Source organism: Ovis canadensis, chromosome 7 (assembly GCF_042477335.2).
Source record: "Ovis canadensis isolate MfBH-ARS-UI-01 breed Bighorn chromosome 7, ARS-UI_OviCan_v2, whole genome shotgun sequence".
Taxonomy (NCBI): Eukaryota; Metazoa; Chordata; class Mammalia; order Artiodactyla; family Bovidae; genus Ovis; species Ovis canadensis.
In genome coordinates this window covers 33,198,327-33,225,390 of record NC_091251.1, presented here as the reverse complement: position 1 = coordinate 33,225,390, position 27,064 = coordinate 33,198,327, and the positions used below count along the sequence as shown (strand labels likewise).

Sequence of the window (27,064 nt, the reverse complement as noted above, 5' to 3'; positions counted from 1 at the left end):
CTGTGTGTCAGCTGCCTGGCCGCTGCGTGCTGGGCTGCCCCGGTGCCAACTCCCGCGGACCCAGCTTGCCTTGAGGGTTTGGAAGTACTGCAGGGTCTCCTTCTCGTACTGCAGGGGGTCCAGCGCCCTCATCAGCAAGATGATGGTGAGCAGGCACCCTGGGGAGAGGGTGGGGATTAGGACAGAGGGATCCTCCTGGCAAGGAGCCTGCCTAGGATGGGCCCCCAGAGAAGCAGGAGCTCGGGGGAATCGGGCCTCACATTTATTCTCAGGCTCCAGCTCCTGCAGCTCCTTACAGGACTCCAGCTCCGACTGTAGCACGGTGGACTTCTCCACTGACAGCTCACACCTGAGGGTGGGCAGGGTGGGGGAGCAGTGCTGGTCATCCCCAGTAGCCAGTCTGAGACATCTGCTTGAGCCCTCAGCACCCCACCCAGCTGCCCAGAGTGCACAGCCCTGCTCCTATCCGTGTGCTTCCCTGTGCTCATCACCTGAAGAGCTGCTCATCCGTGGCGGAGTCCCGGCACCAGCCCTCTTGGCGGCCTGAGAGACAGAGCAGGGGTAGGAGAGGACACCCATGAGACGAAGACAGGGATTGGGGGCGCTGCTGCAAAGGGGGGAGGCTGCAGGCTGGCTCACCTTTTAAGAGCACACACTCCTTCTGGGCATCGCCTGCTGTCCAAATGACACGAAATGTATGCTGGGGCAACTGGTCGTTGAGGGAGGTGGCGGGCAGGTCACAGAGCTGGGAGCACGGGGTTAAGAGAAAGCCCAGGCTGCACCACTTTTCTGACTGTCCCACCCCAGCCCTGTCCCAGCCCCGACTCCACCCACCAACCCTGGGATACCCAGACGTGGCTAGGCCGGTTCCTGCCCTCTGGGGTCCTCCACTCCACAGCCAGGGGTGACTCATCAACCATGAGCAGCAAGGTCTCCATGCCGGAGCCCACCTGATGCAGGGGACAGAGACAGACCATCACTCCAACGGCACCAGGCCCACCATCCACGGTACCCTTCAGCAAAAGCTTCGGGACTCACGAGGAGAGGCCGAGAGAAGGAGACAGTCAGGCATGCCTCATCCCGGCTCACGTGCAGGCAGCGCAGGGCATCCTGGGGATCAGCTGTGAGAAGAAACAGTCTCAGGTCTCCTTAAATATCCTTCCATTCCTTCTTGGCTCCAATCCCCCACTTCTTCCCTACTGTTCACCTCGTCCCAGGAGCCAGCGATGGTAGAACCAGGCACTCTGATCATTGGGGTCAGTGAAGAAGGCGTTCTGCACCAGCTCCAGCTCTGCAGGGGCCAAGGAGGCATGGTGCTTTGGTTAGGACCCTTCTGGGCTCCTGTCTACCCCTACATACTGCCCTCTCTTTGGAGAACTTCCTGCCTTCAGTTTCACTTATATGCCAGCCTTACCCAGGGGCTGCGTACATCAGGAGCCAAGTGGACACTTGGGCTCTCTGCAGCCAGGGGCTGGATCTTATGCATCCCCAGAGCCAGGCATTTTCCCGAGTGGTAGGTTCAGGAGCAGGCCTAGGCATCAGGGTCAGAAGGGCAGCATGGGAGAGTCCTCTCAAGCACTCCCTGACCCTGCTTACCTTTGAGCAGCACATCCTCAGGGAGGCGCCCCTGGGGTCCAGAGTCTGGCTGAGGGTGCAGCTGGGGCAAGAGGCAGGAGCGGTAATGCCAGGAGGAGTAGTTGGAGAAGTTTCGGGTGATGAGGCTGTCAGTGAAGGCAAGCTCCTCTGCAGGGGGCACAGCTGCCTGTGCAGCCACAAACCGCCGGTAGTCCCAGCAGTGAACTGGGGGCATAGGCAGACAACACATCTCAGAAGCAGGGCAAGAGCTGCCTGGCTGGGCCCGTGGCATCCCCTTGGAGACCCCAAGAAACACCTCTGTGCCCTCCATGGAGGACACATTTGGCCTCGTCGTCCCTTGTGTCAGCAGCTCAGTGGACCCATCCTGGCCATCCCTCCCAGCTCTGGACCTTACTGAGGCCCTAGTACCGGGACACGGGGCAGGTGTAGGCAGGGAGACAGAATCTGCAGGCACGTACAGTTCCGCTCGTCAACCTCGAGGAAGCGGGCACACAACTCCAGCTCCCGGGCCCAGTTGGGCTCTGGCAGGCGGCCCAGCAGCCAGCAGCGGTGGTGCCAGGTACCATAAGACTTGGGGTTCACCCTCAGGCAGCTCTCCAGGAAGCCCAGTTCTGCCTTCACCAAAGCGGCCAACTCCTCAGGGGACCTGTGCCCAGAGGAATGGGGGTCAGGGCCCTCCAACACCCAGTCTCATTTCACCCTTGACTTTTTGCACCTAGCCCTCCACTGCCCTCTGCCTATGCCCCTGGCTGCCCCATTCTTCTTCCACCCCTGGACCTAGGCCGGGCAGGGCCAGAGCGAGGGCCATCTTCCTTGGGCCCTAAACCTCTACATACTTCTGGACCTCCAGCTGCTGGAGCACCTCTCGTCGACAGTTCCAGAGGGTGGCAAAGTCAGGGTTGGCTCCCAGAATCTGGCTTGTCAGTTCCAGCACTGACTCATCCAGCTCTCCAGCCTGGCGCTGAGAAGATAGATAACAGGATCAGGGATCACATCACTCTTCTTCTACAGAGCTCCATAACATAAATAGAACTACTGAATGTTCTGTGAATGCCACACTTTACTACAAGTACTATACAAAGCCCTTTATGGGATAATATGTAATCTTGCAATCATTGATTTTCACAACAGCCTTATGCAGTAAGTACAATCGTTAGCCCTGTTTTACAGATGGGCAAATTGAGGTCCAAAGAGATTCAGTAGCTTGCCTAAGGACACACAGCTAGTAAGTGATAGAACCTAGATGTGGATTCTAGCAACCTGACTCTAAGGCGCAGTTCTTGGTCAAGTGCTATGCTAAGGGAGCCACGGTGGGAGGGGACTACCTCTGAGGGCCCCACCTTCTGGAAGACAGTCTGGGTGGCTGCCTGGTATAGCTTCAGCTTCTGTTCCCGCTCTAGTCTTTTGGCTTCCGCTTGCTCTTCCGATGTCTTCACCTTCAGGCGCCCGTGCTATGGTTGCAAGAGTGCAGGCTGCCTTGCTGGGGCAGACCCACCGGAACCACCCCTGCGGAGCCCCAGGTTTATATCGGGCAACGGAGGCAAGCCCACGCCGGACAAGGGCAAGGGCGTGCGCATGCAGAGGTGAGGAGCTGGGCTCAGGGTTCTCACCATGGTGCTGGCTCAGATTCAGGGCAGGGGAAGGGTCCAGTGGTGCCCGTGAAACCTGGCGAAAGACGTGTCAATCATGGGAGTCCCGCCCCTCGGAGCCCCGCCCCTCGATGTCCCCAGGAAACCGTGAGCAAGCCCGGGCGGAGACCCCTGGGGTGTTAAGGGGTCCCGGGACAGACACTGCAAGTCCAGGAGGAACCCACCCGAACTGGTCTTGCACACGTGCGGCCCTGCCTACAGCCCGATCCGCCGGAGCTGGGCCCGAGTTGGGGCACTTAGCTTATGGAGACCACTCTGTGCCCAGAGGTTGCCGCTACCCGCCCGCCCCAAGGTTCCCAAGCACTGCTGCCCCCCGCGGGCGGACCCACCTGTGCTGGGAGGAGGCGAGCGGGACGCGGAGCTGCGGCGCCCGCCACCGAGCCCGAGCGCTGGCTAGAGCGGCGTCACGCTCTGGCTTCTCCGAGGCGCAGCGCCCTCTGCAGGCCTGGGGAGGGGCTCGCAGGAGAGCTTCCGACTCCGGAAGCGCCTGCGCAGGATTCCTGCGCGCTCTGTTCGAAAACGCCAAGTCCTTGTTAGCCTTCTGGTGTGTTAGTGTGAACGCTTAACTCTGATGAGCTCGGGAAAGCAGCGCGGGGTGCAGTTCCCAGCCAGCTGCTCAAACTGCGTTTCAGTTGAAAAAATTTCTTCCACAGTCGGAAACCACCCTTTCAGCGCTCGAGTGACCTCACTCTGACCGCACTGGCCACCTCTTAGTTGCCAAACCTAACATGAAGTTTCCTGCCCTTATCTTCGTTGACCTCTGCAGTGTTTGATGCTACTGACTTTCCTCGACTTGACACCATGTTCTGGTCTCTCCTGCAGTTTCGTCCCTCTCTTCTCGTCTCTTCAGCTTGTTTTCCTCTAAATGATGTTGATCTCCTTTCCTACTACTTCTTTCTTCACACCCTGCTCCTGGAAGAATGTTCACAAATCCAAGCCTTAAACTGCTTGGAGCTGGAGCTCCTCAGAGCTCAGTCCTGGCCCACACTTTCTGTGAGTGACTACATCGACACTCTTGCTACCTGTACACCAATGGCACTCAAACTTGTATCTCCAGTCCACATGTCTTGCAAACTGTAATAATGGAAAAAAAAAATACAGACACACACATATTCATAAGCCTATTAGGTATCACCTGGGTGTTCAAGAGACACCTGGAACTCCAGAAGTCAAAAAGTATCATTGGCTCCTCTCCTTCCAGTCTAACCTTTGGCCTTCATGTTACCTATATCAGTGGATGGCCTCCGCACTTTTCCATGATATCTCATAAATACCCCCTCCATTCCCACTGTGCTAAGAATTTCAGTTCATTTATTCCAGAGATAGTTGAAAGTCTTTTCAATGTCCCCTCATTTTCACCCTGCCACCTCTTTATCTCTGTTGCTGAGTCAACCTTTCTGAAATGCAGATTCGATTGTGATGTGTCTCTGCCAACAACCCTTCCATGAAGCTTTTTGGGAAAAACTCTGATTCTCTCAGATCAGCACATCAGGCTTTTTGGCATTTGGGCCCTCCTTATCCTTATGGCCTCATGTTCTGCCTCTATGAAAAACTCTTCATTTCTGCTGATAGAACGGCTTGGGGTTTCCCAAGCTTGTTAACCTGTTCCCTCTTCCTTACTCTCCTTCCTCCACACCTCTTCCTTTGCCAGAGTAACTCCTGTTCACCTTTAAAATTTAACTCAAGTGTCACCTCCAGGAAGCTTTCCAAAATACCTCAATCTGTCAATGATAACACTTATTCCTCTGTCCTACTCTGAAGTCTTGATGTGTATGCTAGCTTCTCCTAGGAGATTCAAAGTTCCTGGAGGACAGAAACAATATTTTTTTGATCCTCCTTCTCCAATACCTGGGCCCGATTTTCAGTAGTCATTGGATAGTTATTTGAATGACTAGAACACTGCATAGTGAGGGCTGGCTTGGCTGGGCCTAACGGTCAGTGCTGTGCACATTTAGGGATCTGAGAGATTGTGAGGCCTGGCCCAGCTCAGGAAGGTTTCCTGATGGAATCTTCATGGGTTCAGAGTGGTCACTGATTGTGTATTTGTGAGAAGTGTGTGTCCATGTGGCATATGTATAAGACACATCTGGGTAAAATATGGCTTTAAATTCTTTATATTTCTTCCCCACCTTTCTTAGGCCCTGGAAATGCGTGTAAAGCATCCACTCTCTATTCTGTCCTGACAAGCTTCAGGGAAAGAGACACGTGCCCTGGCCTCCTATACTTGTAGTCACCTTCCTCACTGGGACTGCAATGACAAGCACCGTGTCAAGGGCTTTGCACACACACAGGATTACATGTGGGAGGCAGTAAGGAGAGTGCTTAGGAACATGGACTCTGGGGTCCAACTGCCTAGGTGCAAATTCTGGCTTTGCCATTTATTAGCTATGTGACCTGGGCAAGGTACTTAATACCTGTGTTGAGTTTCTACTGTGTCTCAGTATTTTCAGCTGAAGCATAGGGAAAATAATGTTACCTACCTGCTAGTGTTGAGTGAAAATTAAATGTAAAGTCTATGTAAAGTGTTTAGGACAGTGCCTGAACAGTACTAAGTAAGGACAGTACTGGGTAAGGTAAATAATAATGGTAATAATTTTTTCTTTTTGGCTGGGCTGGGTGTTCATTGCAGCATGTGGGGACTTCTCTCTACTAGTGCATGTGGGCTTAGTTGCCCCACAACATGTGCTATCTTAGTTCCTTGACTGGAGATCAAACCCATGTCCCCTGCATTGGCAGGCGGATTCTTAACCACTGGACCACCAGGGAAGTCGTAGTAATTTTCTGATTTTCTTAACAAATATGCCAGGAAATAGAGGCTCAGAGAGAAAGGCTAAGTAACTTGCTAAGTGTCACCCATGTAGTAAGTGGTCAAATGGACATAGGTCTGATCTGGCCCAGTCCTCGCTCCACCTCACCAGCTACTTTTTTGTTTTGTTGGTTGAGTTTTTGGTCACCATCTATTCTTGCTTCCTACTCTATAACCACTCACATGTACAACCAGATATCTGGGAAGACAGGTGCCCACAGGTGCAGATGTGACAGGTGCAATCTTATTACATCATAGTTGCAAAGGGTGGAGGAGACGGGGTGGAGGAAGGCTGCAGTAGGCATGAAATATTTTTTCGTGATTAGCAATCCTGAAACTGGGAAGTTTGAGTCAAGCAGACTTAAGGGAGGAAGTGAGTCTTAAATCTGCTTCCAAGAAGGTGGAGCCTGGTTTTGGAAAGAGGACAGGAAGGGCATTTCAAGCACGTGTTATGACAGGAAGGTGGGTGAGAGATAGCCAAACAGACTTAGCTGGCTGGCAGAGACTGATCCAGGTGCCTGTAAAGATAAGAGCAGTGGAGCCAAGACAAGCCTCTTGCTTTAAGGCAAAAGGATATGTCAGGAGTTATATTTGGCCTCCTGTGTGGGATAAGTGGGAAGCAGGCAGGTGTCTGAGTCCACAGTCTGAATGATGCTTGAGGAAGGGATTTTACTCCCTTCTGTGCAGAGAAAAGAGCAAGAATAACCGAGTACTGATTGGGCCCAGATATCCTATTTGAGGCGCTCACCACCTATTATGATTGTACAGTGAGGACCAGTGCACACAGTGGGTTCCCACAGAGGTTAAGTTGCTTGCCCAAGGTTGCAGAGCTGGGAGGAAACCAAGTGCCCCTAACACCGCGTTCACTTACTGAGTTTAAGATTAGTCTCTCTAACTAAAAATTTATTCCCTTCCTTGTACCCTCTGATCTCAATCCTGTGCTAACTGAACATCAATCAACCAGAGTCAGATGACTAAAACTGCTGTTGTCGGTAACAGAAGAGGGCAGGGTGGGCGCAGGTAGGAATTCCACCCAGTAGGGAATGGGGACCACGGGAGGCAGAGTTGAGAGACCCACCAACAAACTCTAGTAGAGGCATGTGAGGGCCAGACTTGGGCAGTGGGGCAAAGAATCCTCACTGGGGAGTGAAGGAAAAAATAGACTATGAAGAGAGGTTCTGTGACCTTGAAGCCAATATTAATAACAACTAAATTCTTTACAACCAGGATAAGAAGAAACTGAGATTCTGCCCAAGGTCACACAATTTGTAAGTGATACAGTCTGGTGTCATGCTGAAAATCAGGGTGCCCTTCAGAGGACAACTGAAATCACCCTTTATATACACACAATAAAGTTTTCTCCTTCTCTAAAACAAACTGACCAACCAACCAACCTTGGCTGTCTCGTTTCAGAAGACACTGTTCTTTCCCTCTGTCTAGCTTGTCCACTGTGCTCAGCTGTGCCCAATGAACGTCCAGAGTGTGGGGATGTGAAGCGTCGCAAGACTTCCGGGAAGCTGGGGTGGGTGTGCTGGAGAGCCAGGTTGGGAGAGAGTTCTACTCTGAGGAACTCAGAACTGATGGTCTGGATATTCTTGAGGCCATAGTTCTGCCGGGTATCAAGTGAGCAGTGGTTAGATGTTTGGGTGGGGGCATCCCAGGCACTTGAAGGGAAATCAAATGCTGGGAAGTCTGGGCCAGGCTCCTCTGTCCATGGAATTCTCCAGGCAAGAATACCAGAGTGGGTTGCCATCTCCTCTTCCAAGGGATCTTTCTGACCTAGGGATTGAACTGGTATCTCTTTCATCTCCTGCATTGGAAGGCAGGTGTTTTGTTTTGTTTTGTTTTGTTTTGTTTTACCATCCTGGGCTTTTGGGAAGCTCAGGGATCAGCTTAAGTTGCAGTAAAGGAGTTGCAAGGGGGAATAGCTGAGCCTGCTACCTGCCACCCTGAAGGAAGGGTGGAGTTGAAGCTTCTCTACACAGGAGCAGAAGTGCCCACTTCCTGTCTCTTGCAACATGGAAGCTTCTCTCCCTCACTTTCTTGACCTTCTCTAACCTTGACCACCACCAGAACAGGACGTCAGAGCTGGAGAGGGCTCGATGGATCATCTGGCCCCTGCTTATTTCCCAGCAGCCCTCACACACTTAGTAACGTGAAATCACATACACATTGGTGGCAGCCAGGGCTGGAAACCAGGTTTCCCAGTGATTATCACAGAGGTTCTGCAGCCATCAGCTCCATACTGGGACATGTTTAGGGATAAAATGGTTAACTGTGGGTAGGATGATAGGATAGTAGATATAACTGGTAGGAATTTCATCTCCAAATAATAGTGGTTAATGTGCGTTTGTCAACTTAAAGGGAAGTCTCTACTGGTGGGGGCACTTTTCAGTGACATGCTGGCTGAGCACACTGCCATTCTCAAGAACTGAAGGCTGCTAACACATAGTTGGGAGCAATGCTGGATGATGGAATCCGGATCTAAACTTAATTTGAGGGCCCAGATTTGACCAGATGGCATCGAATGGGGACAGAGGCACAGTCTGGTTCTTTGGTCCTCACACCATCCTCTGCACAAGGGCATGATGTGTGGGCAATGGGATGACACCAGTGGGCAGACAGGGTGATTCTGGTTGGGACAGGGTTGGTAAGATCTAGCACCTTGCCAGAAGTAGTGGCCTGACTTTGAGCAGCATGAAGAGAACTTTAGGATCCAGAATAGGGGGGTGCAGAGGCCCCAGATCTGTGATGGTCAGACCCTGTTGGGAGTGTGTGGTCCATTTAAGATGGACAGGGACAAACAGCGAGGTCCAGAGGGAGAAATCAAGATGGTGAGAGCAGGCCATGACCAGAAAGAGGACATGGGAATGTCAAACTGGGGGAGAAGACTCCAGGGGCAGATGATCTTCAGACTCTAAGGGCTTCTAGTTGGAACAGAAGCCACATTGATTCTGTTAATCCTGAGAGCAAAGACCAGTGAATGTATATAGACTTGCTACGGGGGAAGACTTTCTTACAATTAAAGCTGTCCAAAGATAGAATGGGCCTAAATAAGTGGTGGTGAATTCACCATCATGGGAGAGGGGGATAACCAAATGTGTGCTGGTCAACAACTTTGTGAAATGGGGTAGAGAACATTCGAGGACTAGAATGTTCTCCAAAGTTATGAAGCAATCTGACTCTTGGGATGGCCTCTGAGGGCTAGCATGACTCAAAGTCCAAGAAGATCCTTTATATTCACCACCTCCCCAAGGTTCTGGGGTCCTTCGTACTTGATTTTGAGTGCTACAATTTTTTTCTGTCCTCTCTGCTCCTCAGTTCACTCTGCCAGGTTGGGGAAATTCCTCAATGACCAGTGGTGCCACCAGATACCCATAACTGGAGAAGAAGAGAGAATAGACTGGCCAGTGAGAGGGAAGGGCAGGGTGCCAAGGCTGGGCCCCAAAGACAGAAGAGCCCCAGAGGGAAAGTCCCCATGCTAGAGCATCCTATTTCCCCCAGGGTGTGGCAGGTGCTGACACAGGTTGGCAAATCTAGGGGAAGAGATGAAGGGAAAGCAACCAGGAAATGCAATTGAAAAGCTGGAAAAACTTCTTGAACCAGAACTAGTCTCTATTACTAGAGCCAGGTACTGCATGGTGGCTGGTGAAGATGACAAACTTGCCTTAAAATTGCCCAGAGTGTGGTGAGGCTGGGGACATGGCTGAGAAACTCAGTGCTTGGCAGGGCCTGGATGACAACCACCAGTGCACAAGTCGAGGGTATGCCTTGGGTTTGGGGCATATACAATGGGGGTGGTGCCAAGAAGTAGTAGCCCTGGATTCTACGCCTGCATGAGAAACAGAATCCTTGGAACAAGGAGAGACTGTGGGGTGCTCTAGGTGGTAGATGAGAACAAGGGACAGAGGACAGTCCCAGGAAGGAGGAGCTGCTTGCTTTGGGGAGGACCCAGCCCTTACCGCTTCCCTGTCCATTCCTTTGTTCAACAGAGAGTGACTGGGTGCCCCAGCACTGGACGCCATGGTAGGCATGGAGGGCAAATAGATACATGGAGCTTATGGTCCCGAGCAAGGCTGTCCCACAGAACCTTTGGAAACAGTGTAGAGAGGCCGTCAAGTAATCTTATAGGCAAATGTAACATTACAGCTTTGCCCTTAGAGAGACACGTGTGACTCTGGGGGAGCTCTTACACTAGTGGGTGAGGTTCGCAGGGAATTGAGCTTGGAGTTGGGGCTGCAGGTGCTGGGGAGGAATCGTGGCTTGGGGCTCAAACACGCATCTCCTCTGTGCCTCCCCAGCAGCAGGCCCTATGGTGCCTGCAGTCAGGTCATCCTGTGGGGTGCGCATCCCTGCTTTCTCTCTGGCTGCGGTCTCTCATCAAGGCTGCTTTGATTGCATGTCCCCTCACCTAGTCTGGTGCCTGCACCATGGTGGCCACTAAACAACTATTTACATAATTCAGCCAGTCAGTCCTTGAGTAGTCATCACTGAGTACCAATACAGCTCACCCCACAGCATGATGAAGACTGCCAAGGTGCCTGCTCTCATAAAGCTTATTCTCAAGCTGGGGAGACCCACTCTGCAGAAGCAAATACATACAAAAGATGGTTTCATCGAGTCATAAGTGCCCCTAGGAAAATTAAATACCCCTAGGAAAGATATAAGCATCTGAATGCAGAGTTCCAAAGAATAGCAAGAAGAGATAAGAAAGCCTTCTTCAGCGATCAATGCAAAGAAATAGAGGAAAACAACAGAATGGGAAAGACTAGAGATGTCTTCAAGAAAATTAGAGATACCAAGGGAACATTTCATGCAAAGATGGGCTCGATAAAGGACAGAAATGGTATGGACCTAACAGAAGCAGAAGATATTAAGAAGAGGTGGCAAGAATACACAGAAGAACTGTCCAAAAAGCTCTTCACGACCTGGATAATCACGATGGTGTGATCACTCATCTAGAGCCAGACATTCTGGAATGTGAAGTTAAGTGGGCCTTAGAAAGCATCACTATGAACAAAGCTAGTGGAGGTGATGGAGTTCCAGTGGAGCTATTTCAAATCCTGAAAGATGATGTTGTGAAAGTGCTGCACTCAATATGCCAGCAAATTTGGAAAACTGAGCAGTGGCCACAGGACTGGAAAAGGTCAGTTTTCATTCCAATCCCAAAGAAAGGCAATGCCAAAGAATGCTCAAACTACCCCACAATTGCACTCATCTCACACGCTAGTAAAGTAATGCTCAAAATTCTCCAAGCCAGGCTTCAACAATATGTGAACCGTGAACTCCCTGATATTCAGGGAATATTTAGAAAAGGCAGAGGAACCAGAGATCAAATTGCCAACATCCGCTGGATCAAGGAAAAAGCAAGAGAGTTCCAGAAAAACATCTATTTCTGCTTTATTGACTATGCCAAAGCCTTTGACTGTGTGGATCACAATAAACTGTGGAAAATTCTGAAAGAGATGGGAATACCAGACCACCTAACCTGCCTCTTGAGAAATCTGTATGTAGGTCAGGAAGCAACAGTTAGAATTGGACATGGAACAACAGACTGGTTCCAAATAGGAAAAGGAGTACATCAAGGCTGTATATTGTCACCCTGCTTATTTAACTTCTATGCAGAGTACATTATGAGAAACGCTGGACTGGAAGAAACACTAGCTGGAATCAAGATTGCCGGGAGAAATATCAATAACCTCAGATATGCAGATGACACCACCCTTATGGCAGAAAGTGAAGAGGAACTAAAAAGCCTCTTGATGAAAGTGAAAGAGGAGAGTGAAAAAGTTGGCTTAAAGCTCAACATTCAGAAAACGAAGATCATGGCATCCGGTCCCATCACTTCATGGGAAATAGATGGGGAATCAGTAGAAACAGTGTCAGACTTTATTTTGGGGGGGGGGGCTCCAAAATCACTGCAGATGGTGACTGCAGCCATGAAATTAAAAGACGCTTACTCCCTGGAAGAAAATTTATGACCAGCCTAGATAGCACATTCAAAAGCAGAGACATTACTTTGCCGACTAAGGTCCATCTAGTCAAGGCTATAGTTTTTCCTGTGGTCATGTATGGATGTGAGAGTTGGACTGTGAAGAAAGCTGAGCGCCGAAGAATTGATGCTTTTGAACTGGTGTTGGAGAAGACTCCTGAGAGTCCCTTGGACTGCAAGGAGATCCAACCAGTCCATTCGAAAGGAGATCAGCCCTGGGATTTCTTTGGAAGGAATGATGCTAAAGCTGAAGCTCCAGTACTTTGGCCACCTCATGTGAAGATTTGACTCATTGGAAAAGACTCTGATGCTGGGAGGGATTGGGGGCAGGAGGAGAAGGGGATGACAGAGGATGAGATAGCTGGATGGCATCACGGACTCGATGGACGTGAGTCTGAGTGAACTCTGGGAGTTGGTGATGGACAGGGAGGCCTGGTGTGCTGCGATTCCTGGGGTCGCAAAGAGTCGGACACGACTGAGCGACTGAACTGAACTGAACTGAGGGCATTGACTAAAATATTTTATATCATGTTATGATGTGTGAAATCTTCATAGAAAATCGAAATAATTAAAATTCACAGCTTATTGTGTACTTTACCTTAAGTAGAGAACAACATCAGAGATTTGTTTGAATCTTTTTAATGAAAATTGGTAAAGTTAATAGCATTTTAAAGCAATTTTTAAAATTTAATGTCATTCTGTACATTGTGTGTGGAGAGATATTTAACTCTACTTAGTGTCAAGGATAGGAGAAGCCTTGACAGTGGTCTCATGTGACAATATTCTCAATAGGACACCACTAAAAAAGGAAAGGAGTCAATGCTTTAAAACAAATTCTTCTGGACAAGTAATGTATTTGTGTCATAAGTAAGTGGACCATGATCGAAAGCAGAGCCTATCCTTGTGGTCCTTCCTGTGTTGAGTGATAGGCGGGCACAGGGTGAACTCTCAGAAGGTCAGGTGTGACGTGGGGAAACAGGAAAGGCTGATGGGCAGGAACCTCCATGTGGACAGGCAATGAGAGGAGCATCATTTCTGTGTTCTGTGTATGTATATTTTTATGAGTCGTTTTCAAATCAAATTTTGTTTTTATCCTTTTGTTTTTTGCTTGTAAAAGGAATCTGGACTTTTCACTCTGTAAATAGTGTAGATGCACCTTTGCAAAGAGAAATTCAACATCAGAAGACAAGGTTGCCCTTTAAAAAAGGAACGAGCCGGGACCTGTGTGCACGTCGGGAGATTTAGACAGGAGCATGTGGAGCAGTGCAGGGTTGTTTATGTGGATACTATTGTTTGTTTCAGTCTCTAAGAGAGGATACTTAGCATAAAAATTATAAAGGTAATATTAACTACCATTCTTACGTATTGCTTTATTTTTACTAGTGATTTTCAACAAAGGTGTCTCTAGGTGTTACTAGTGATTTTCAACAAAGGTGTCACTGACTGTCTCTAGGTCAGTGCTATTCAAAATGTGGCCCACGGACCAGAACTGGTCTGTGAACTATCTATTTATTGGCCTGCAATGAGATAAGAGCAAAAACTGACAGTAACCGTTTAGACACTTGCATGGTAATTTTTGTCTGTCAAATGCAATAAAATGGAACTTATATTCTGTATGTTTTAATTTTTTGTTTCATTTTCCCCTAGTGACTCTTTTTTTTTAAAATAAAAGTATAGATATTGGACAGATTATGGAGTTGGGGAAGGTAACTGGCTTTTTACCACAGGTAGTTTGAGAGACAGTGCCCTAACGCATATTTTAGGAATGTGTGGAGGTGTTTGGGAGTATAGTAATTGGGGGAATACAAGACAGTCTGCTTCCCTTGTGGTTCAGCTGGTAAAGAATCCACCTGCAATGTGGGAGACCTGGATTCTGTCCCTGGGTTGAGAAGACCCCCTGGAGAAGGGAAAAGTTACCCACTCCAGTATTCTGCGGAGAAGGCAATGGCACCCCACTCCAGCACTCTTGCCTGGAAAATCCCATGGACGGAGGAGCCTGGTAGGCTGCAGTCCATGGGGTCACGAAGAGTCGGACACGACTGAGTGACTTCACTTTCACTTTTCACTTTCATGCATTGGAGAAGGAAATGGCAGCCCACTTCAGTGTTCTTGCCTGGAGAATCCCAGGGACAGGGGAGCCTGGTGGGCTGCCGTCTATGGGGTTGCACAGAGTTGGACACGACTGAAGCGACTTAGCAGCAGCAGCAGGGCACTGAGATAAAGCTAGGGGTGGTGGTAGGGGTCCTGGGAAAGAATGAATGAGTGAGAGAATGAATGGCGAGCCATGGCGGTCAGAGCAAGAGGTGCTGCACCCATCGGGGTGGGGCAGAGGAGGCCGAGCTGGGACTTAGATCCTTTAGATCCCAGCGCCAGGAGCTTAGGGTAAGGTGGGGAAGGGTAGTCAGAGGTGTCTGCACCCTAGACCTCATGCGAGGTGGGGAGGAAGTGGACGGGGAGTGGTGTGGAACCTCTGAATTCAGTGCAAAGAAGCAGAACGGCTGGAATTGCTGACTAAAGCAACACTGTGTCTCTGTATCCCCTTTGCACCCATTGTGACTCAGGCTTGAGTTCCGAGGGGAGTGGAAGGGTGGGGCAGGGAGGACCCGGAGCTGAGGTTCAGGGAGCTTGCAGGGTTGGCCAGCTTCCCCAGGGCTTGTTCCCACAGAGGTCCCTGGTGCCCCCACAGCTGGCAGCTGTCCTGTGCAGTCCTCTCCCAGGCCCCAGACCCCTGAGCAGGAGGCAGGGAGCTGAGGTTGAGGCAGGAAATAGATGGGCTCCAGGTCAGACATTTACAGCCAGCCCCCTGTTTACACTGCCGAAACTGTGTAACTCTGATTGTGACTCGAGTCCAGCCTAAACCCAGAATGGGACTTGAACCCACAGTTTTTTATTTGTGTATTTATTTTAAATGTCAAAGCCAAACATTTTTTAATATTTATTTGTTTGGCTGATTCGGGTCTTGCTTGCAGCACTCCAGATCTTCACTGTGTCCTGTGAGATCTTTCCTTTAGGCACACGGACTCTCCAGTTGTGGTTTGCAGGCTCAGCGGTTGCAGCATGTGGTCTTACTTGCTCCATAGCATGTGGGATATGAATTCCCTGACCAGGGATCAAACCCACGTTCCCTGCATTGCAAGGCAGATTCTTAACAACTGGACTGCCTGGGAAATCCCTCATCATCTTTTTTTTAAGTTTATGGAGAGTCACACTTTAAATTTTTATTTACTTCTGGCTGTGCTGGATCTTCCTTGCTGCTCGTGGGTTTTCTCTAGTTGTGCCGAGTGGGGGCCACTCTCTAGCTGCCGTGCTCAGGTTTCTCATTGCAGTGTCTTCTCTCATAGAGCACAGGCTCTGGGCGCACAGGCTTCAGTAGCTGTGATGCACAGGTTTAGTCGCCTGGTGGCATGTGGAATCTTCCCAGACCAAGGATCAAGCCAGTGTTCCCCGCATTAACAGGCAGATTCTTAACCACTGGACCAGCAGGGAAGTCCCCACTCATGGTCTTTTAATTGAGATCACAGGCCTGTTCTCAGGACTTAATGAAGCTCAGGTTCTTGATATCTCATTGCAGAAAGAATTCAGTGAGAGACAAAGGGATAGGTAAGAAGTGGATTTATTTGAGAGAAACATGCTTCACAGACAGAGTGTGGGCTGTCTCGGAAGACAGGAGGCCCGGAAATATGGGGTGTCAGTTTTTATGGGCTGGGTAATTTCACAGGCTAGTGAGCGGGTGAATTATCCAACCATTCTGGGGAAGGGACAGAGATTTCCAGGAACTGGGCCACCACCCACGTTTTGATCTTTGATGGTTGGCCTTAGAACTGCCATGGCACTGGTGGATGGGTCTTTTAGCTTATCCTAACGTATTACAATGACCAAAAGCTGGAATCTGAGACCCCATGGTTCTGCCCGGCTTCCATCACCTGGTTTTTTGCGTCAGCTAGTTGGTCAGAGCTACCTCCCTGGGGACTCCCTGGGGACTCAAGCTCCCCAGGTGGCCTCATCTGGGCACCCCTAACCCTTGGGCAGCTGCTCTAGAAAGAGGAGTCCACTTCAGGTGTGACGTGCGTCTTGCAGGAGCAGTGTGGGTCCACTTCTGAGGAGCCCAGGGCTGGCCAGGCTGCTGAGGCCCGGCTCCGGCACCACTGCTGCTTCTTGCAGCCATTTTTCTCCATTCCTTAGGCCATCAGCTGCTGTTTCTCTTACTCTCCCTGCTAGCAGGGTAGGGAAGATTTTGGCGATGGGAGCAGCTCCATAAGAACGTGGGAAGTGGTGGGGCCTCTGGACCCAGGGCTGCCCCTTGCTTGGACGTGTAGGACACAGGGGCCAGAACAGGCCTTTTGAGCCCGGCAAATACAACCTCTTAGCGCAAGAGAGGCCCAGATTTGCATGCAGTCAAATCTCTTCTCTGAGTATGCTTAGCTGTCTGCTTGCACAGGCGTGGTCTCTCTGTGGCTGCTTCTAGGTTGGGACTGGCAGTGGTGAGTAGAGATAAAAAGGCTTCTTTGTATACGTTTTGGATTTTGACCCATGTGAATGCTGTGTTTTAGAAATGTACATTTTAAAATGCTAATCAAAAGTCTCTTTTCCATCCTGCCCTGGGCTCCTTTAGGGGATTAAGCATCTCCTGGGGATTGACCAGATCCCTAGGTTTGCTCTGAGAGGGGTGGGGGGCTCCATCTCAGCAGCCCCTGTGTCTCACCAGGGCTGACCTCCGGCAGGCTGGTGTCTCCTTCATAGCTCCAGCACGCTTTCTTTCTTTGTGCCTGTTGTTGCTTTCATGACCCCTGCGCTTGTAACACCGCAGCAGTCCTGCAGCAGCCCCCTCCCTTCCAACAGGCCCCGTCTGTTGACTCCGCCTCCTGCAGTCTCTCCTGAGCCCACACCCCCACTGCCATCACATCCTGGGACACTGGTCAGCCTCCACGCAGCTCTTCTGATGCCTGCCTGTTTTGCCCCGGTCCATATTCCCCACCCCTGAGCCCCAGTCAGCTTCCTCAAATACAAATTGTGCACACTCCTCTCCCACTTACATCCTCCTGTAGCCAACAGCATTAGTGCTCTGCTCAGCTCTGCCTGGATGCCCCTTTCCATTTTTGTACCCAACGCCCCCTTCAAGTGCTTTCAGGGTTGACACCTGCAGCTCTTCTTGGAGGGTTGCCCTTGATCTGGACCTGGTTTACTTCGCCCAGCCCCACCTGGGCCGCGCTGTGGCTGCTGACTGCTCAGTGGTAGCGGTGGTGGGGAATGAAAGCCCAGCTTCTTGCCCCAGCAGGGCTACCCTGAGGCTGTACACTCTAAGGCTGTCCTGCTGGGCCCTGAGGGAAGTCACCTCCACAGCTGAACTGGAGCTCCAGCTGGCCTCTCTCCAACCACCTACCTCCCCTGGGTATTCTGCCTTAATAGTCACTCAGCATCTAGATGAATCCCTCATGTGGAAACCTACCGCCTACAGTTTAAATCACTGATCTGTATTCATCTCCTTTCTCTGAAAATTTATCCCGTATCACATCTACAGTCACGTCATAGCAACTTCTAGCTGTCCTGCAACTTTCTGTGTTTCAATACCTGCCTTCTTTTTTTCTTTTTTTTCCAGTTAGGAAAAACTACTCCACCCCATTCTTTAAGTCTGATCAGTATCACTCCCTTCAGTTCCCTAATGGAGCCAGCTGCTTCCTCCTGTACTCTGTAACTTATTACAGCACCTATCTCACCAAATTGAACTAGTCTTCTCTAGCATGGTGCTGGGCAGAATGCAGGTGTCAAAGAAATGTTTCTGAATGAATACTGACTCCCAACGCGTCCTAAGACTCTCTGCTATCGGGTTTCTCAGAACTTAACACTCTTCTGCCAATCAACACTCACTGTCCATGTTTCATTCTCTCAGACCTCTACTCTACTGTTTACATTTCTAAGATTAATTACGTCGAGGGAAGCAGTGTGGTGTCTTTTGAAGAAAACCGCTCCCTCTGGCTTCTTGAGACCCCAGGACCAAGGTTGTACCCTGCATGGTGTGGACTCTTGGGGCCCCAGTTCACTCACTTCCTAGGGTAAGTGGAAGGTCTAGCTGACTTCTAAGGTCTTTCAGGGCTGAATGAAAGTCCTCTGTGGGCTGGAGCCTACTCTGCCTGGTTCTCTGCTCTCCCAGAGCCAAGAACAGTGCCTGCTGCAAAGCATACTCCTGCATATTTGTCAAGAGAAAGAACTGACTGACAACTTTACTGGCTCCATATTGCTTGGCCCATATGTGTTATTTCACTTAATTTTCAAAGGGGTGGAGTCAGGGTTTGTATGCAGATTTGTACACCTTTGAAGCCCATTTTCTTCCCATCATGCCTTCTGACCTTTAGGGCACAAGGCCCTCATGAAAGGATTTGTCCCAATGATGTCTTTTCAAGATGCCTGTGGAAGGCTGGAGGAGATCCTGAGGCCCTTGTCCTTCTTAAAGCATATAGGCAATTGCTGCTGCCCCTGACCAATCTCAGGGGAATTAAGGTGGTGAGTGGAAGGGGGTGAGAGGGTGTTGAGGAAATCTGATTGCTGTGATTTAAACAGGGTGCCTCAGCAAATGGTGGAGTTTAGGTACAGTTTCAGTCACATGCTTGTAAGCTGGCTGGCTCTTTTGAAAAAAACAAAACAAACAAAAAACAAAAACAACCCTGGTTGACAGCAGTTGTTGATTCCTGTAGCATGTATATTTTCATCATGGCTGAACTCAAGCAACCACTGTGAAGTCGCTGGCTGCAGGACTGGAGGAGATGCACATATCAGCTCTCATGGGTCAGAGAGTGACCCCAGCAGTCACTAGAGCAGTAACTGGGGCTGTTCCCAGAAAGCCACGGGAAGACTGCAGCTCCCATAGGCTCTGTGGGCAGCTGCGGGAAGCCTCGGCTCTCCCCCCTGCCTTTTGGGGGACTGTTCCCAGAAAGCCACGGGAAGACTGCAGCTCCTATAGGCTCTGTGGGCAGCTGCGGGAAGCCTCGGCTTTCCCCCTGCCTTTTTGGAAGATTAGAAATGGCTTCTGCCACTCTGATTTATAGTAGCTCTCCCATTAGCTTGATGACCGTGGAGCTGCTGGCGGGAAGGTGGCCTCAAAGCAGCCTTTGGCTCCTCCTTGGAACACACCCGCTGTTGCCTTGCCTCAGGCTGGGACAGACCCCCAAGCGGGGAAGGCAGCCCTGAAAGGCTCTTGTGACCAGTTCTTCAGGAAACAGTTCCTAGGGTGTCATCCCAAGAGGGAGAATGCAAGTGTGTCGGTGCCTTCAACTAGTCCTCTGCCTCTCCCTTGGGATTTTCCTCCCCAATTCCAGGAAGTCTTGAACATCATGGACTCTGCCCTCCCTGGATTGGGCTTCACCCTGGGATCAGGCCCAGCTAGAAGGCAGTGGGCATCCCTGCAGAGACAGCGGAATGAGGGCATGGGAAAGCAGTGAGGAAAGGGGGTGTGCCTGCTTCTGGCTGGGGCATGGGATGGGCAGCTCTGTAGGGAAGAGCAGGAGCAGATGTGGAGGAAAGGGGCCTTGTCCTGTGGATGCAGCTCCTTGAGAGCCTCAACATGTTGTATATTGTTAGGTCTTCCTCTAAAGTGCCTACCACCTTGCTGAGCAAAGGATAAGCACTCGAAAATGAGTTGAAGGAGAAATGAGAGCTTTATTATTAGCCCCTAGAACATTTTTCAGTGTTCAGACAAAAAGTAAAATGCAGGGGTAAGGAAGGCCTGAAGAAGGACCTATAAAGGCCCCCAGGGCTCAACCAGGGCACAGCAGAGGCTTCTCTTCAGATCAGTGGTGTGCAGTAGGTAGGCGGGGAAGGCGGCTGTGTTCCAAATGAGATAGACCAACCACTCAGCCCAAAGGGAAGAAGAATTGTGTGAGGCCAGCAGGGTTAGAACTTGCTAGCATAGAGGGTCATGACCCACTTGGGCACCCGGAGAAACCCAGGCAAGTAGGAGGCCAGCCAGCCCAGGCTGGAGACATGAGAGAGGGCGGAGCTCAAAGACAAATAATCCTGGACAGGGCGGCCTGTGGACCATGGGAAAAGGAGAAGGATTAGATCCTTGTTTCCCATTCCTCAGACACCCCCATGTGGCTGCAGAGACCGAGTGGAATGTGAGGAAGGAAGGGAGATGGGGAGGAGTGAGCTAGAAACAGAAGGAAGAGAGGTTCAGGCTGGCTGCTGGGCCAGAGCTCTTACCATCAACATCCTGCAGGCCATAGCGCCGCGCGAGGTCACAGGACGGCAGCACCTTCCCGCTCAGGCTCAGGATATTGGGATCTGTGGGCACACAGACAGCTGAGACAGCCTGCGAATGGCCCAGGGTGACAAGGCTTGGGCCCAATGGCACAGGGCATCACCAAGACAGACTTAAGAGCCCATATTTGTTTCTTTCTGTTCCTAGGAAAGTTTCTGGGCCTCTGGCTCCTGGCCACCGTTTCCAGGATCCGTTTTGAGGCTCCCACACCTCAAACTGGGCATCGGACCCTTTGGGTGTCCAGAAGCCATAGAAAAGAAGGGCGTATTCCTGGCTCAGGACCCAGAACCAGTGGCTACCACCCTGCAGATCCTCCATGCCCTTCCTTGTTACCAGCTGCCCCCAACCTTTTCACCTGTTGCCAACGCCACCACACACTTGCCACTCATTTCTGTGGTCTCCGCGGATGAGAAACGAAATTTGAACTGAAATACAGGGGCAGAGAGTGAAGGGTTAATTTCCAAGAGCACTGCCCAAGTCCCTTTCCTGCTTTCAGCTTTTGTTCCAGGAGAGGGAGGCCCTTGTCACTGCACCTGCAGGACTCAGCATCTGGGAAGGTATGGGAATCACTCCTTCCCACATCCGTGAGCCCTGTAACCGCGTACTGGTACCCACTGCCTTTCTGCCTTTCCTAAGTGGAAGAATATGGGGATGCCACCTGTATCTGGGCCTTCTAGATTAGTTCAGAGTGGAGGTCAAGACTATGGGCTCTGGAGGTGGATAGTCTTTCCACTTACAGGATATGTGACTTGTAGCACGTTTCTTAACCTCCCTGAGTTTCAGTCTCCCAATCTGTAAAATGGAGCTACCATCTCCCTTACGGAGTGAAGGACAGAATGTGCGTCAGTGCTCAGCCCTGCGCCTGCCCCTCGAGCCCTGGTATCTACTCTTTGTTGCTGTTACTGTCTTGTCTTTGGGGAGGGAAAGACTGGTTCCTTGTATTCCCTGCCACCCTCGCCCTCCCCTTGGCCACCTGCTTAATCAGGGGATCTGAAGCATTCTCCTCCTTCATCATGCGCTCCTTCAGCAGCTCTGTCTGCACCATCCCCGGCCACAGAGACACGTAGCTGACCCCGTGGCGCCGCAGCTCCTGAGCACAGTCCGCAGCCATCCTGTCACACTGCAGAGGGACAGAAAGCCGGGTGGGAGTCAAGGCACCTGGTCGTGTGACCTCCCTCTCCTGCCTTGCCTGCTTCCACCGAGGATGCCCCCAACCCCTGGCCTTCCCAGGAGCCCGGTCTTAGCTATCCACCTTCCCCAGCACACTGGCCAGCCAGCTGAGAGGAGCCCAGGCTAAGGAACTGTCTATATAGGGGCAGAGGAAGAGGGGAGGGCCAATCAGCCTCACCGCCTGGACCACCAAGGACCATTTCTCCTGAGCTCTGGGAACCGTGACTGTCTACCCCAATCCCTGCGCCAGTGGGTCCTCACCGCAGCTTTGCCCACGCCATAGGGAACGCTGAAGAGATACTGCAGCCCCCCAATGGAGGAGATGATCACGATGAGCCCCCGGCCAGCTGGTACCATCAGCCGAGCCCCATACACTGAACACAAGTAATGGCCTCTAGAAGGTGGGGCAGAGAAGAAATGAACCACGTCAGGGCTGTCTCAAGAAGCTTCTTCTGCCCCCTAGTGGCGTCTGAGCCAGGTGGTGGTGGTGCTTTAGTCACTAAGTCGTGTCCGTCTCTTGCGACCCCATGGACTGTAGCTAGCCAGGCTCCTCTGCCCATGGGATTCTCCAGGCGAGAATACTAGAGTGGGTTGCCATTTCCTTCATCAACAGGGCCGCCAACCTGGTGAACCAAGGGCCTGAGACCACATTCTAAGAAACCCACAGGTAAAAGTAACCACCGAAAAAGGAGAAATGGCAATTTTAGAAGACTGTAGCAGAAGAAAAGTGCTCTGCCATGTCAGTGATGACAAAGCTAAAAGAGCTTGGGGGGATAGAATATAATAAACACATAGGATCTACAAGGAAAAACTATGAAGTTCTATTTAACATAAAAGAATACAGGCCGCTCTCTCCCTCTGAGATGGCCCACACTCTATGTGTGGATTGTGTTTCTCTCTGAATAATCCACTTCTTACCTAAATATGTAAAAAAAGAGCAAGTACAGACAGAACCTGTTCAGGAGAACCAACACGTAAAGCTTGAGTTCTGCTTAAATTAATCCGCAGACTCAACTTGAGTTATATCTCAAGACTTCTGGAGAAATTGATCATAATCTAAAGGTCAAGGAGAATAAATGTGTGAAAATAGCCGGGAAAATTCTGAAGAAGGAAGATTAATATCTTGTGGGTGAGGGGGATATGCTGCCATAAAATGTACAATGACATAATACGTAAAAGAATGCAGAGGGCTTCCCTGGTGGTCCACTGGCTAAGATTCTGAGCTTCCAATGTAGAAGTTTCAATCTCTGGTCAGGGAACTAGACCCCACATAGATCCCACATGCCGCAACAAAGGTCGAAGATCACGCCTGCTACACCTAAGACCTGGCTCAGCCAAATAAGTAGATATTTTTTTAAAAAAGAATTCAGGACTGGCATTATAATACCTAAATACGTCAATGAAACAAAATACTCAATAGGTAATCCAAGTGTAGAGAAGAATCCAGCAGTTAGTAAGGGGACATTTCAAACCCACAGGGAGAGACAGTTGCTGAGAGGACCCTTGGAGACATGACTGAGAGGCCGAACAACAAACATCTGGCCAACACATAATTTGGGCTTCCCCAGGGGCACTGGTGCACAGAACCCGCATGCCGGTGCGGGAGACATGAGAGACGTGGGTTTGATCCCTGGGTCAGGAAGATCCTCTGGAGGAGGGCATGGCAACCCACTCCAATGTTCTTGCCTGGAGAATCCAAGGACAGAGGAGCCTGGCGGGCTACAGCCCACTTCAGAGTTGGACATGAATGAAGTGACTTAGCATGTATGCACGGTCAGTTATTTAGTGGGTGGGATGGGTTCTCTACCTCATTTATTGCTTTAAAATGCAGTCCCAAAATACCTGGGTATAAAAAAATGAGTGCCTAAAAGCAATAAAAGAAAGTATAAATAAATAAATTAAATAAATGAATTTGCTCAGTTGTGTCTGACTCTGTGACCCTGTGGATTGTAGCGTACCAGGCTCCTCCATGGGATTCTCCAGGCAAGAATACTGGAGTGGGCTGCCATTTCCTTCTCCAATATCTCTTTGAGCCCCTTTTTTGGAGGGGGGAGGCAAGAATACTGGAGCAGGTTGCCATTCCCTTCTCCAGGAGATCTTCCCGACCCAGGGATTGAACCCAGGTGTCCCGCATTGTAGGCAGATGCTTTACCATGGGGAAGCTTGTCTCAGTACCACACCAAGATATAAATGACTTATACATTAAGACATGTATATACGTAGATATACAAATACATACATGTATACACATTTAAGTACATTTGGAGAGCTGAGGAAAGCATGCAGGCAAGTAACAAGTAATAAATTGGGAAAGATATTTGTAAACCACACATTAAAGGGATCTATTCTACAAAGGCGTCTTATAAATTGATGTGAAAAGAATAATTTAGTAACACAACTCACGAAAGAATAAAGAACCGATACAAATGTAAAAAACAAAAGCTCAACTTCACAAATAATAGAGAAATGTGAATTTAAAAAACACCTTCAGATATCTTTGGCTTATTAGAATGGCCAAACTTGCCTGACCTTGTGGCCCGTTATTGTCCAGTATGATAGAGGACATGGGGAAACAGATATTCTCCTTCATCGATCTGAGATTATAAATTGGTGGGGTCTTTTTAGAGGACAGTTTGATAATGTTTACTAAAATTTCTGAGGTACATATTTTTTAGCCTAATTTTTTCCCACTATTGCAACAGATAAGGGGTTAGATAAATTATGGTATCTCTTCCCAGTGGAATATTTAAATGAATGGTAGAATATATACTAGGCTATTAACAGCAGCTATATCTCAGGCAAAAGAGGAAGGGTTGGTGATTATGGAATAAGATTATACTAATCTACCCAGTATATTTGGGGGCTTCCCTGGTGGCTCAGTGGTAAAGAATCCACCTGCCAATGCAGGAGATGTCAGTTCGATCCCTGGGTCGGGAAGATCCCCTGGAGTAGGAAATGGCAACCCACTCCAGTATTCTTGCCTGGGAAATCCCACGGACAGAGGAGACTAGCAGGCTATGGTCCATGAGGTCACAAAAGAGTCAGACATGACTTAGTGACTAAACAACAACAACAATATCTCGGGCAAAAGAGAGGGGTGGTGACTAGGGGAATATGATTACACTGGTCTACACGGTATATTTAAAAAAAAATACTTGATAACCAGAAAAACAATTCTTTTGCACAGGAGACAGGACACTTCAAATGAAAACAAGTAGAGTGAGTTATGGTATCAAAAAGAAGGCCAGCCTCAGGCAATGCAGAGGAAAGGCACAAGTATGTGTGTGAGAGGTGAGAGGAGGTGTTGGTACGCTTCCAGCAGGGTCCCAGAGTAACCTTCGCTTTGGAGAATTCATCAGGGCTCTGGCACCAGGGTCTGGGCCTTTGCTTTGCAGGCTCAAAACCCTGACCAGCAAGAGATGAGAGTGTGGAAGGCCCCTCTCTTTAGAGAGCTAAGGACATGGGTGTTGCCAATTTCTAGTTCTTTGGGTTTTCTTGACTCTTGGTTGACCATCTCCCTCTCCTCACAACATTTATTCCACTTTGGAAATGACAAGTGGATTGTAATCCTGCTTCCCTGGGATTGCCACTAGAAGCTGAGGGCTTCCTTAGATGCTTTAGATGTAGATTTGCATATAATCTCTGGGTGACTCCCACAGGTGGCTGATCACATCCATGCAGGATAGTTTCTGAGAGGTGCCCTCTTCCCAACAATAAACACAGACCTGAAGGATGTATGTCATGCTGGGTGAGCTGTAAATGCTGTTTCATCTCATTCCTTTTCCAGATGTAGGTGAAACCCCTGCCCTCTCTGCTCACACCTGGAACACTCTTGCCTGTAGGCCTGGAGTGAAGAGGGGAAGGCTAAGATGGCTGGCACTCAATCTTCCTCACTGACCTTCTGCTGATCTAAAACAAAACAATTCTTTCCTCTAGCCATGTTTGGACATACCGACTATAGGTGGCATGCTTTACCGAAGGAAAGAGGCTTCCTTATGGATCATGCATTTGGACAAGCGGAGAGTGAGACAGGAGAGCCGGCAAGGGCAAGTTCAGATGAAAACTACTGACAGAAACAAGGCAGAAGTTGACGTTCCTGGGTCCAGATTCACCTGATTGAAACTTCTTCAGAGGTCAGTGGACAAATAGAACAGATGGGAGAAGAAGGAGACGAGGAGATCAGAAGGAAAAGGAGAGGACACTTGTTAATGTTTGGCTGAGTGACTGACAGGAGCCCAGGCTCTTAGGTGGGTGGCCGGGGAAGCACCTACCTGAGTCCAACGTTGTTGATGTCATCCCAAATGGAGGCGGGGCTTTCCCAGAATGACTTATTGGAGTTGTTCAGGATCGACTGGAAGGCACAGGGAGAGAGATGAATAGTATGCTCTGGAGGCAAGAAGGGGCTGGATAATGGAAGGGACAACCAGTGGGGATGAGGACTCAGAGCTCAGAGGGGGAGGTCCGAAGTGTGAAGCTGGGGTCAAAGTTCGAAAAGCACCTGGACCCCAGCATAGGCATTGTTGACCAGCACATCCAGACGTCCTTGCTGTTCTCGATCCACCTGCTCAAACAGGTTTCGCACTTCACTCTCCTGGCTTGAATCACATACCACGGGCACACACCGGCCTCCCCGGGATTGCGCCTGGAGAGGGACAGAAGGGATATGAGCTCCGAGTTGCACAACGTGAGACAGAATTCAGCTCCCGTCAGCCCCAAGGTGGGAGCTAAGGCAGTTCTAGGACTCAGGCAGGAGCTGAGGCAACATGGTGGGCAATACTGCCCTCTGGTGTCTGTTTGAGGAGTTTCAGTGATGCTAGGTACTGTCGTAGGGCAAGCGGGATAGGGAATCCCGGGTTTAAAATTTGCAGACATTTTCTGAGGTCTACTATGTTCAGGGCACTGTATTACTCTGCATGTGGAGGCCGAGGGACAAATAGGCTTGGAGGTTCCTTGAGAAAGGAGTTCTTTTCCTTCATTCTTAGTCATGTCCATCTCTTGTGCCCTTAGCTCCCACCCTTCACCACTCATCTGGAATCTCAACTCAATCCCAGCCTTCTTACCCTCACTCCACCAACACTGCTGCCTGGTAAATGAAAAAAACAAAGCTCTCAGACGTGAACTATCTCTACTTCCTATTCTGCCTCACCTTCTACAAATGTGTCCCCTCCTCTAACGAAGAATTTATTCAAGAACAATCTTCATATCCTGAAGATTCATGCTCTGGGCCCCACCCTCTGACCTCCCTGCCTAACTGCTCACTCACCTTTCTAGTACATTCTGGACTCACTTATTGCTTATCATGTTCATATTCATTACTTTCATCTCATCACTTCCTGTATTCACATTACATTGAAATGATCCATTTCTGCCTTAGACTTCAGAGCAAAAGTTATGTCTAACTAAATTTGGTAACTCCACTGTTTCACCCAGTGCCTAGCAAATAAAAGGCACCCCCAAATTTATTTAACTGAAATTCAGTAGAAAAATCAAATGAAAACATACAATTCAATAAAATCTTAACAAGAAAAGAGAAAGAGCACAGGTCCACAACTCTTGAAATGCAATTCCAAAATCCCTAAAGCTTTCAAATAAAGTTGTTT

General features: G+C 49.7%; 2 protein-coding genes and 1 long non-coding RNA gene across 4 annotated transcripts in view; 1 reads left to right on the top strand and 2 right to left on the bottom strand.

Moving 5' to 3' along the window:
- Positions 1–3,824, bottom strand: part of RABGGTA (Rab geranylgeranyltransferase subunit alpha) — a 5,919-nt gene extending 2,095 nt beyond the window's left edge. Inside the window, exons 1-13 of the mRNA XM_069595613.1 lie at positions 3,575–3,824; positions 3,207–3,261; positions 2,937–3,047; positions 2,433–2,557; positions 2,055–2,242; positions 1,597–1,800; positions 1,208–1,291; positions 1,039–1,121; positions 849–950; positions 640–745; positions 492–543; positions 261–349; positions 70–158 (exon numbers count right to left, since the gene is read on the bottom strand). Coding sequence (XP_069451714.1) covers positions 70–158; positions 261–349; positions 492–543; positions 640–745; positions 849–950; positions 1,039–1,121; positions 1,208–1,291; positions 1,597–1,800; positions 2,055–2,242; positions 2,433–2,557; positions 2,937–3,047; positions 3,207–3,209 — 1,236 coding nt within the window. The 5' untranslated portion in view covers positions 3,210–3,261; positions 3,575–3,824. The remainder of the gene's footprint in view (positions 1–69; positions 159–260; positions 350–491; positions 544–639; positions 746–848; positions 951–1,038; positions 1,122–1,207; positions 1,292–1,596; positions 1,801–2,054; positions 2,243–2,432; positions 2,558–2,936; positions 3,048–3,206; positions 3,262–3,574) is intronic.
- On the top strand, positions 2,943–26,998 carry LOC138443383 (uncharacterized). The gene is made up of 2 exons (XR_011258108.1): positions 2,943–3,179; positions 25,401–26,998. It is a non-coding gene; the product is annotated as an uncharacterized lncRNA (long non-coding RNA).
- Positions 19,674–27,064, bottom strand: part of DHRS1 (dehydrogenase/reductase 1) — an 8,455-nt gene continuing 1,064 nt past the window's right edge. For both annotated transcript variants that reach the window (XM_069595628.1, XM_069595629.1), the window contains exons 3-9: positions 25,963–26,106; positions 25,736–25,815; positions 21,726–21,858; positions 21,268–21,414; positions 20,650–20,719; positions 20,237–20,317; positions 19,674–20,064 (exon numbers count right to left, since the gene is read on the bottom strand). In XM_069595628.1, the coding sequence (XP_069451729.1) occupies positions 19,928–20,064; positions 20,237–20,317; positions 20,650–20,719; positions 21,268–21,414; positions 21,726–21,858; positions 25,736–25,815; positions 25,963–26,106 (792 nt within the window). In that variant the 3' untranslated portion in view covers positions 19,674–19,927. The remainder of the gene's footprint in view (positions 20,065–20,236; positions 20,318–20,649; positions 20,720–21,267; positions 21,415–21,725; positions 21,859–25,735; positions 25,816–25,962; positions 26,107–27,064) is intronic.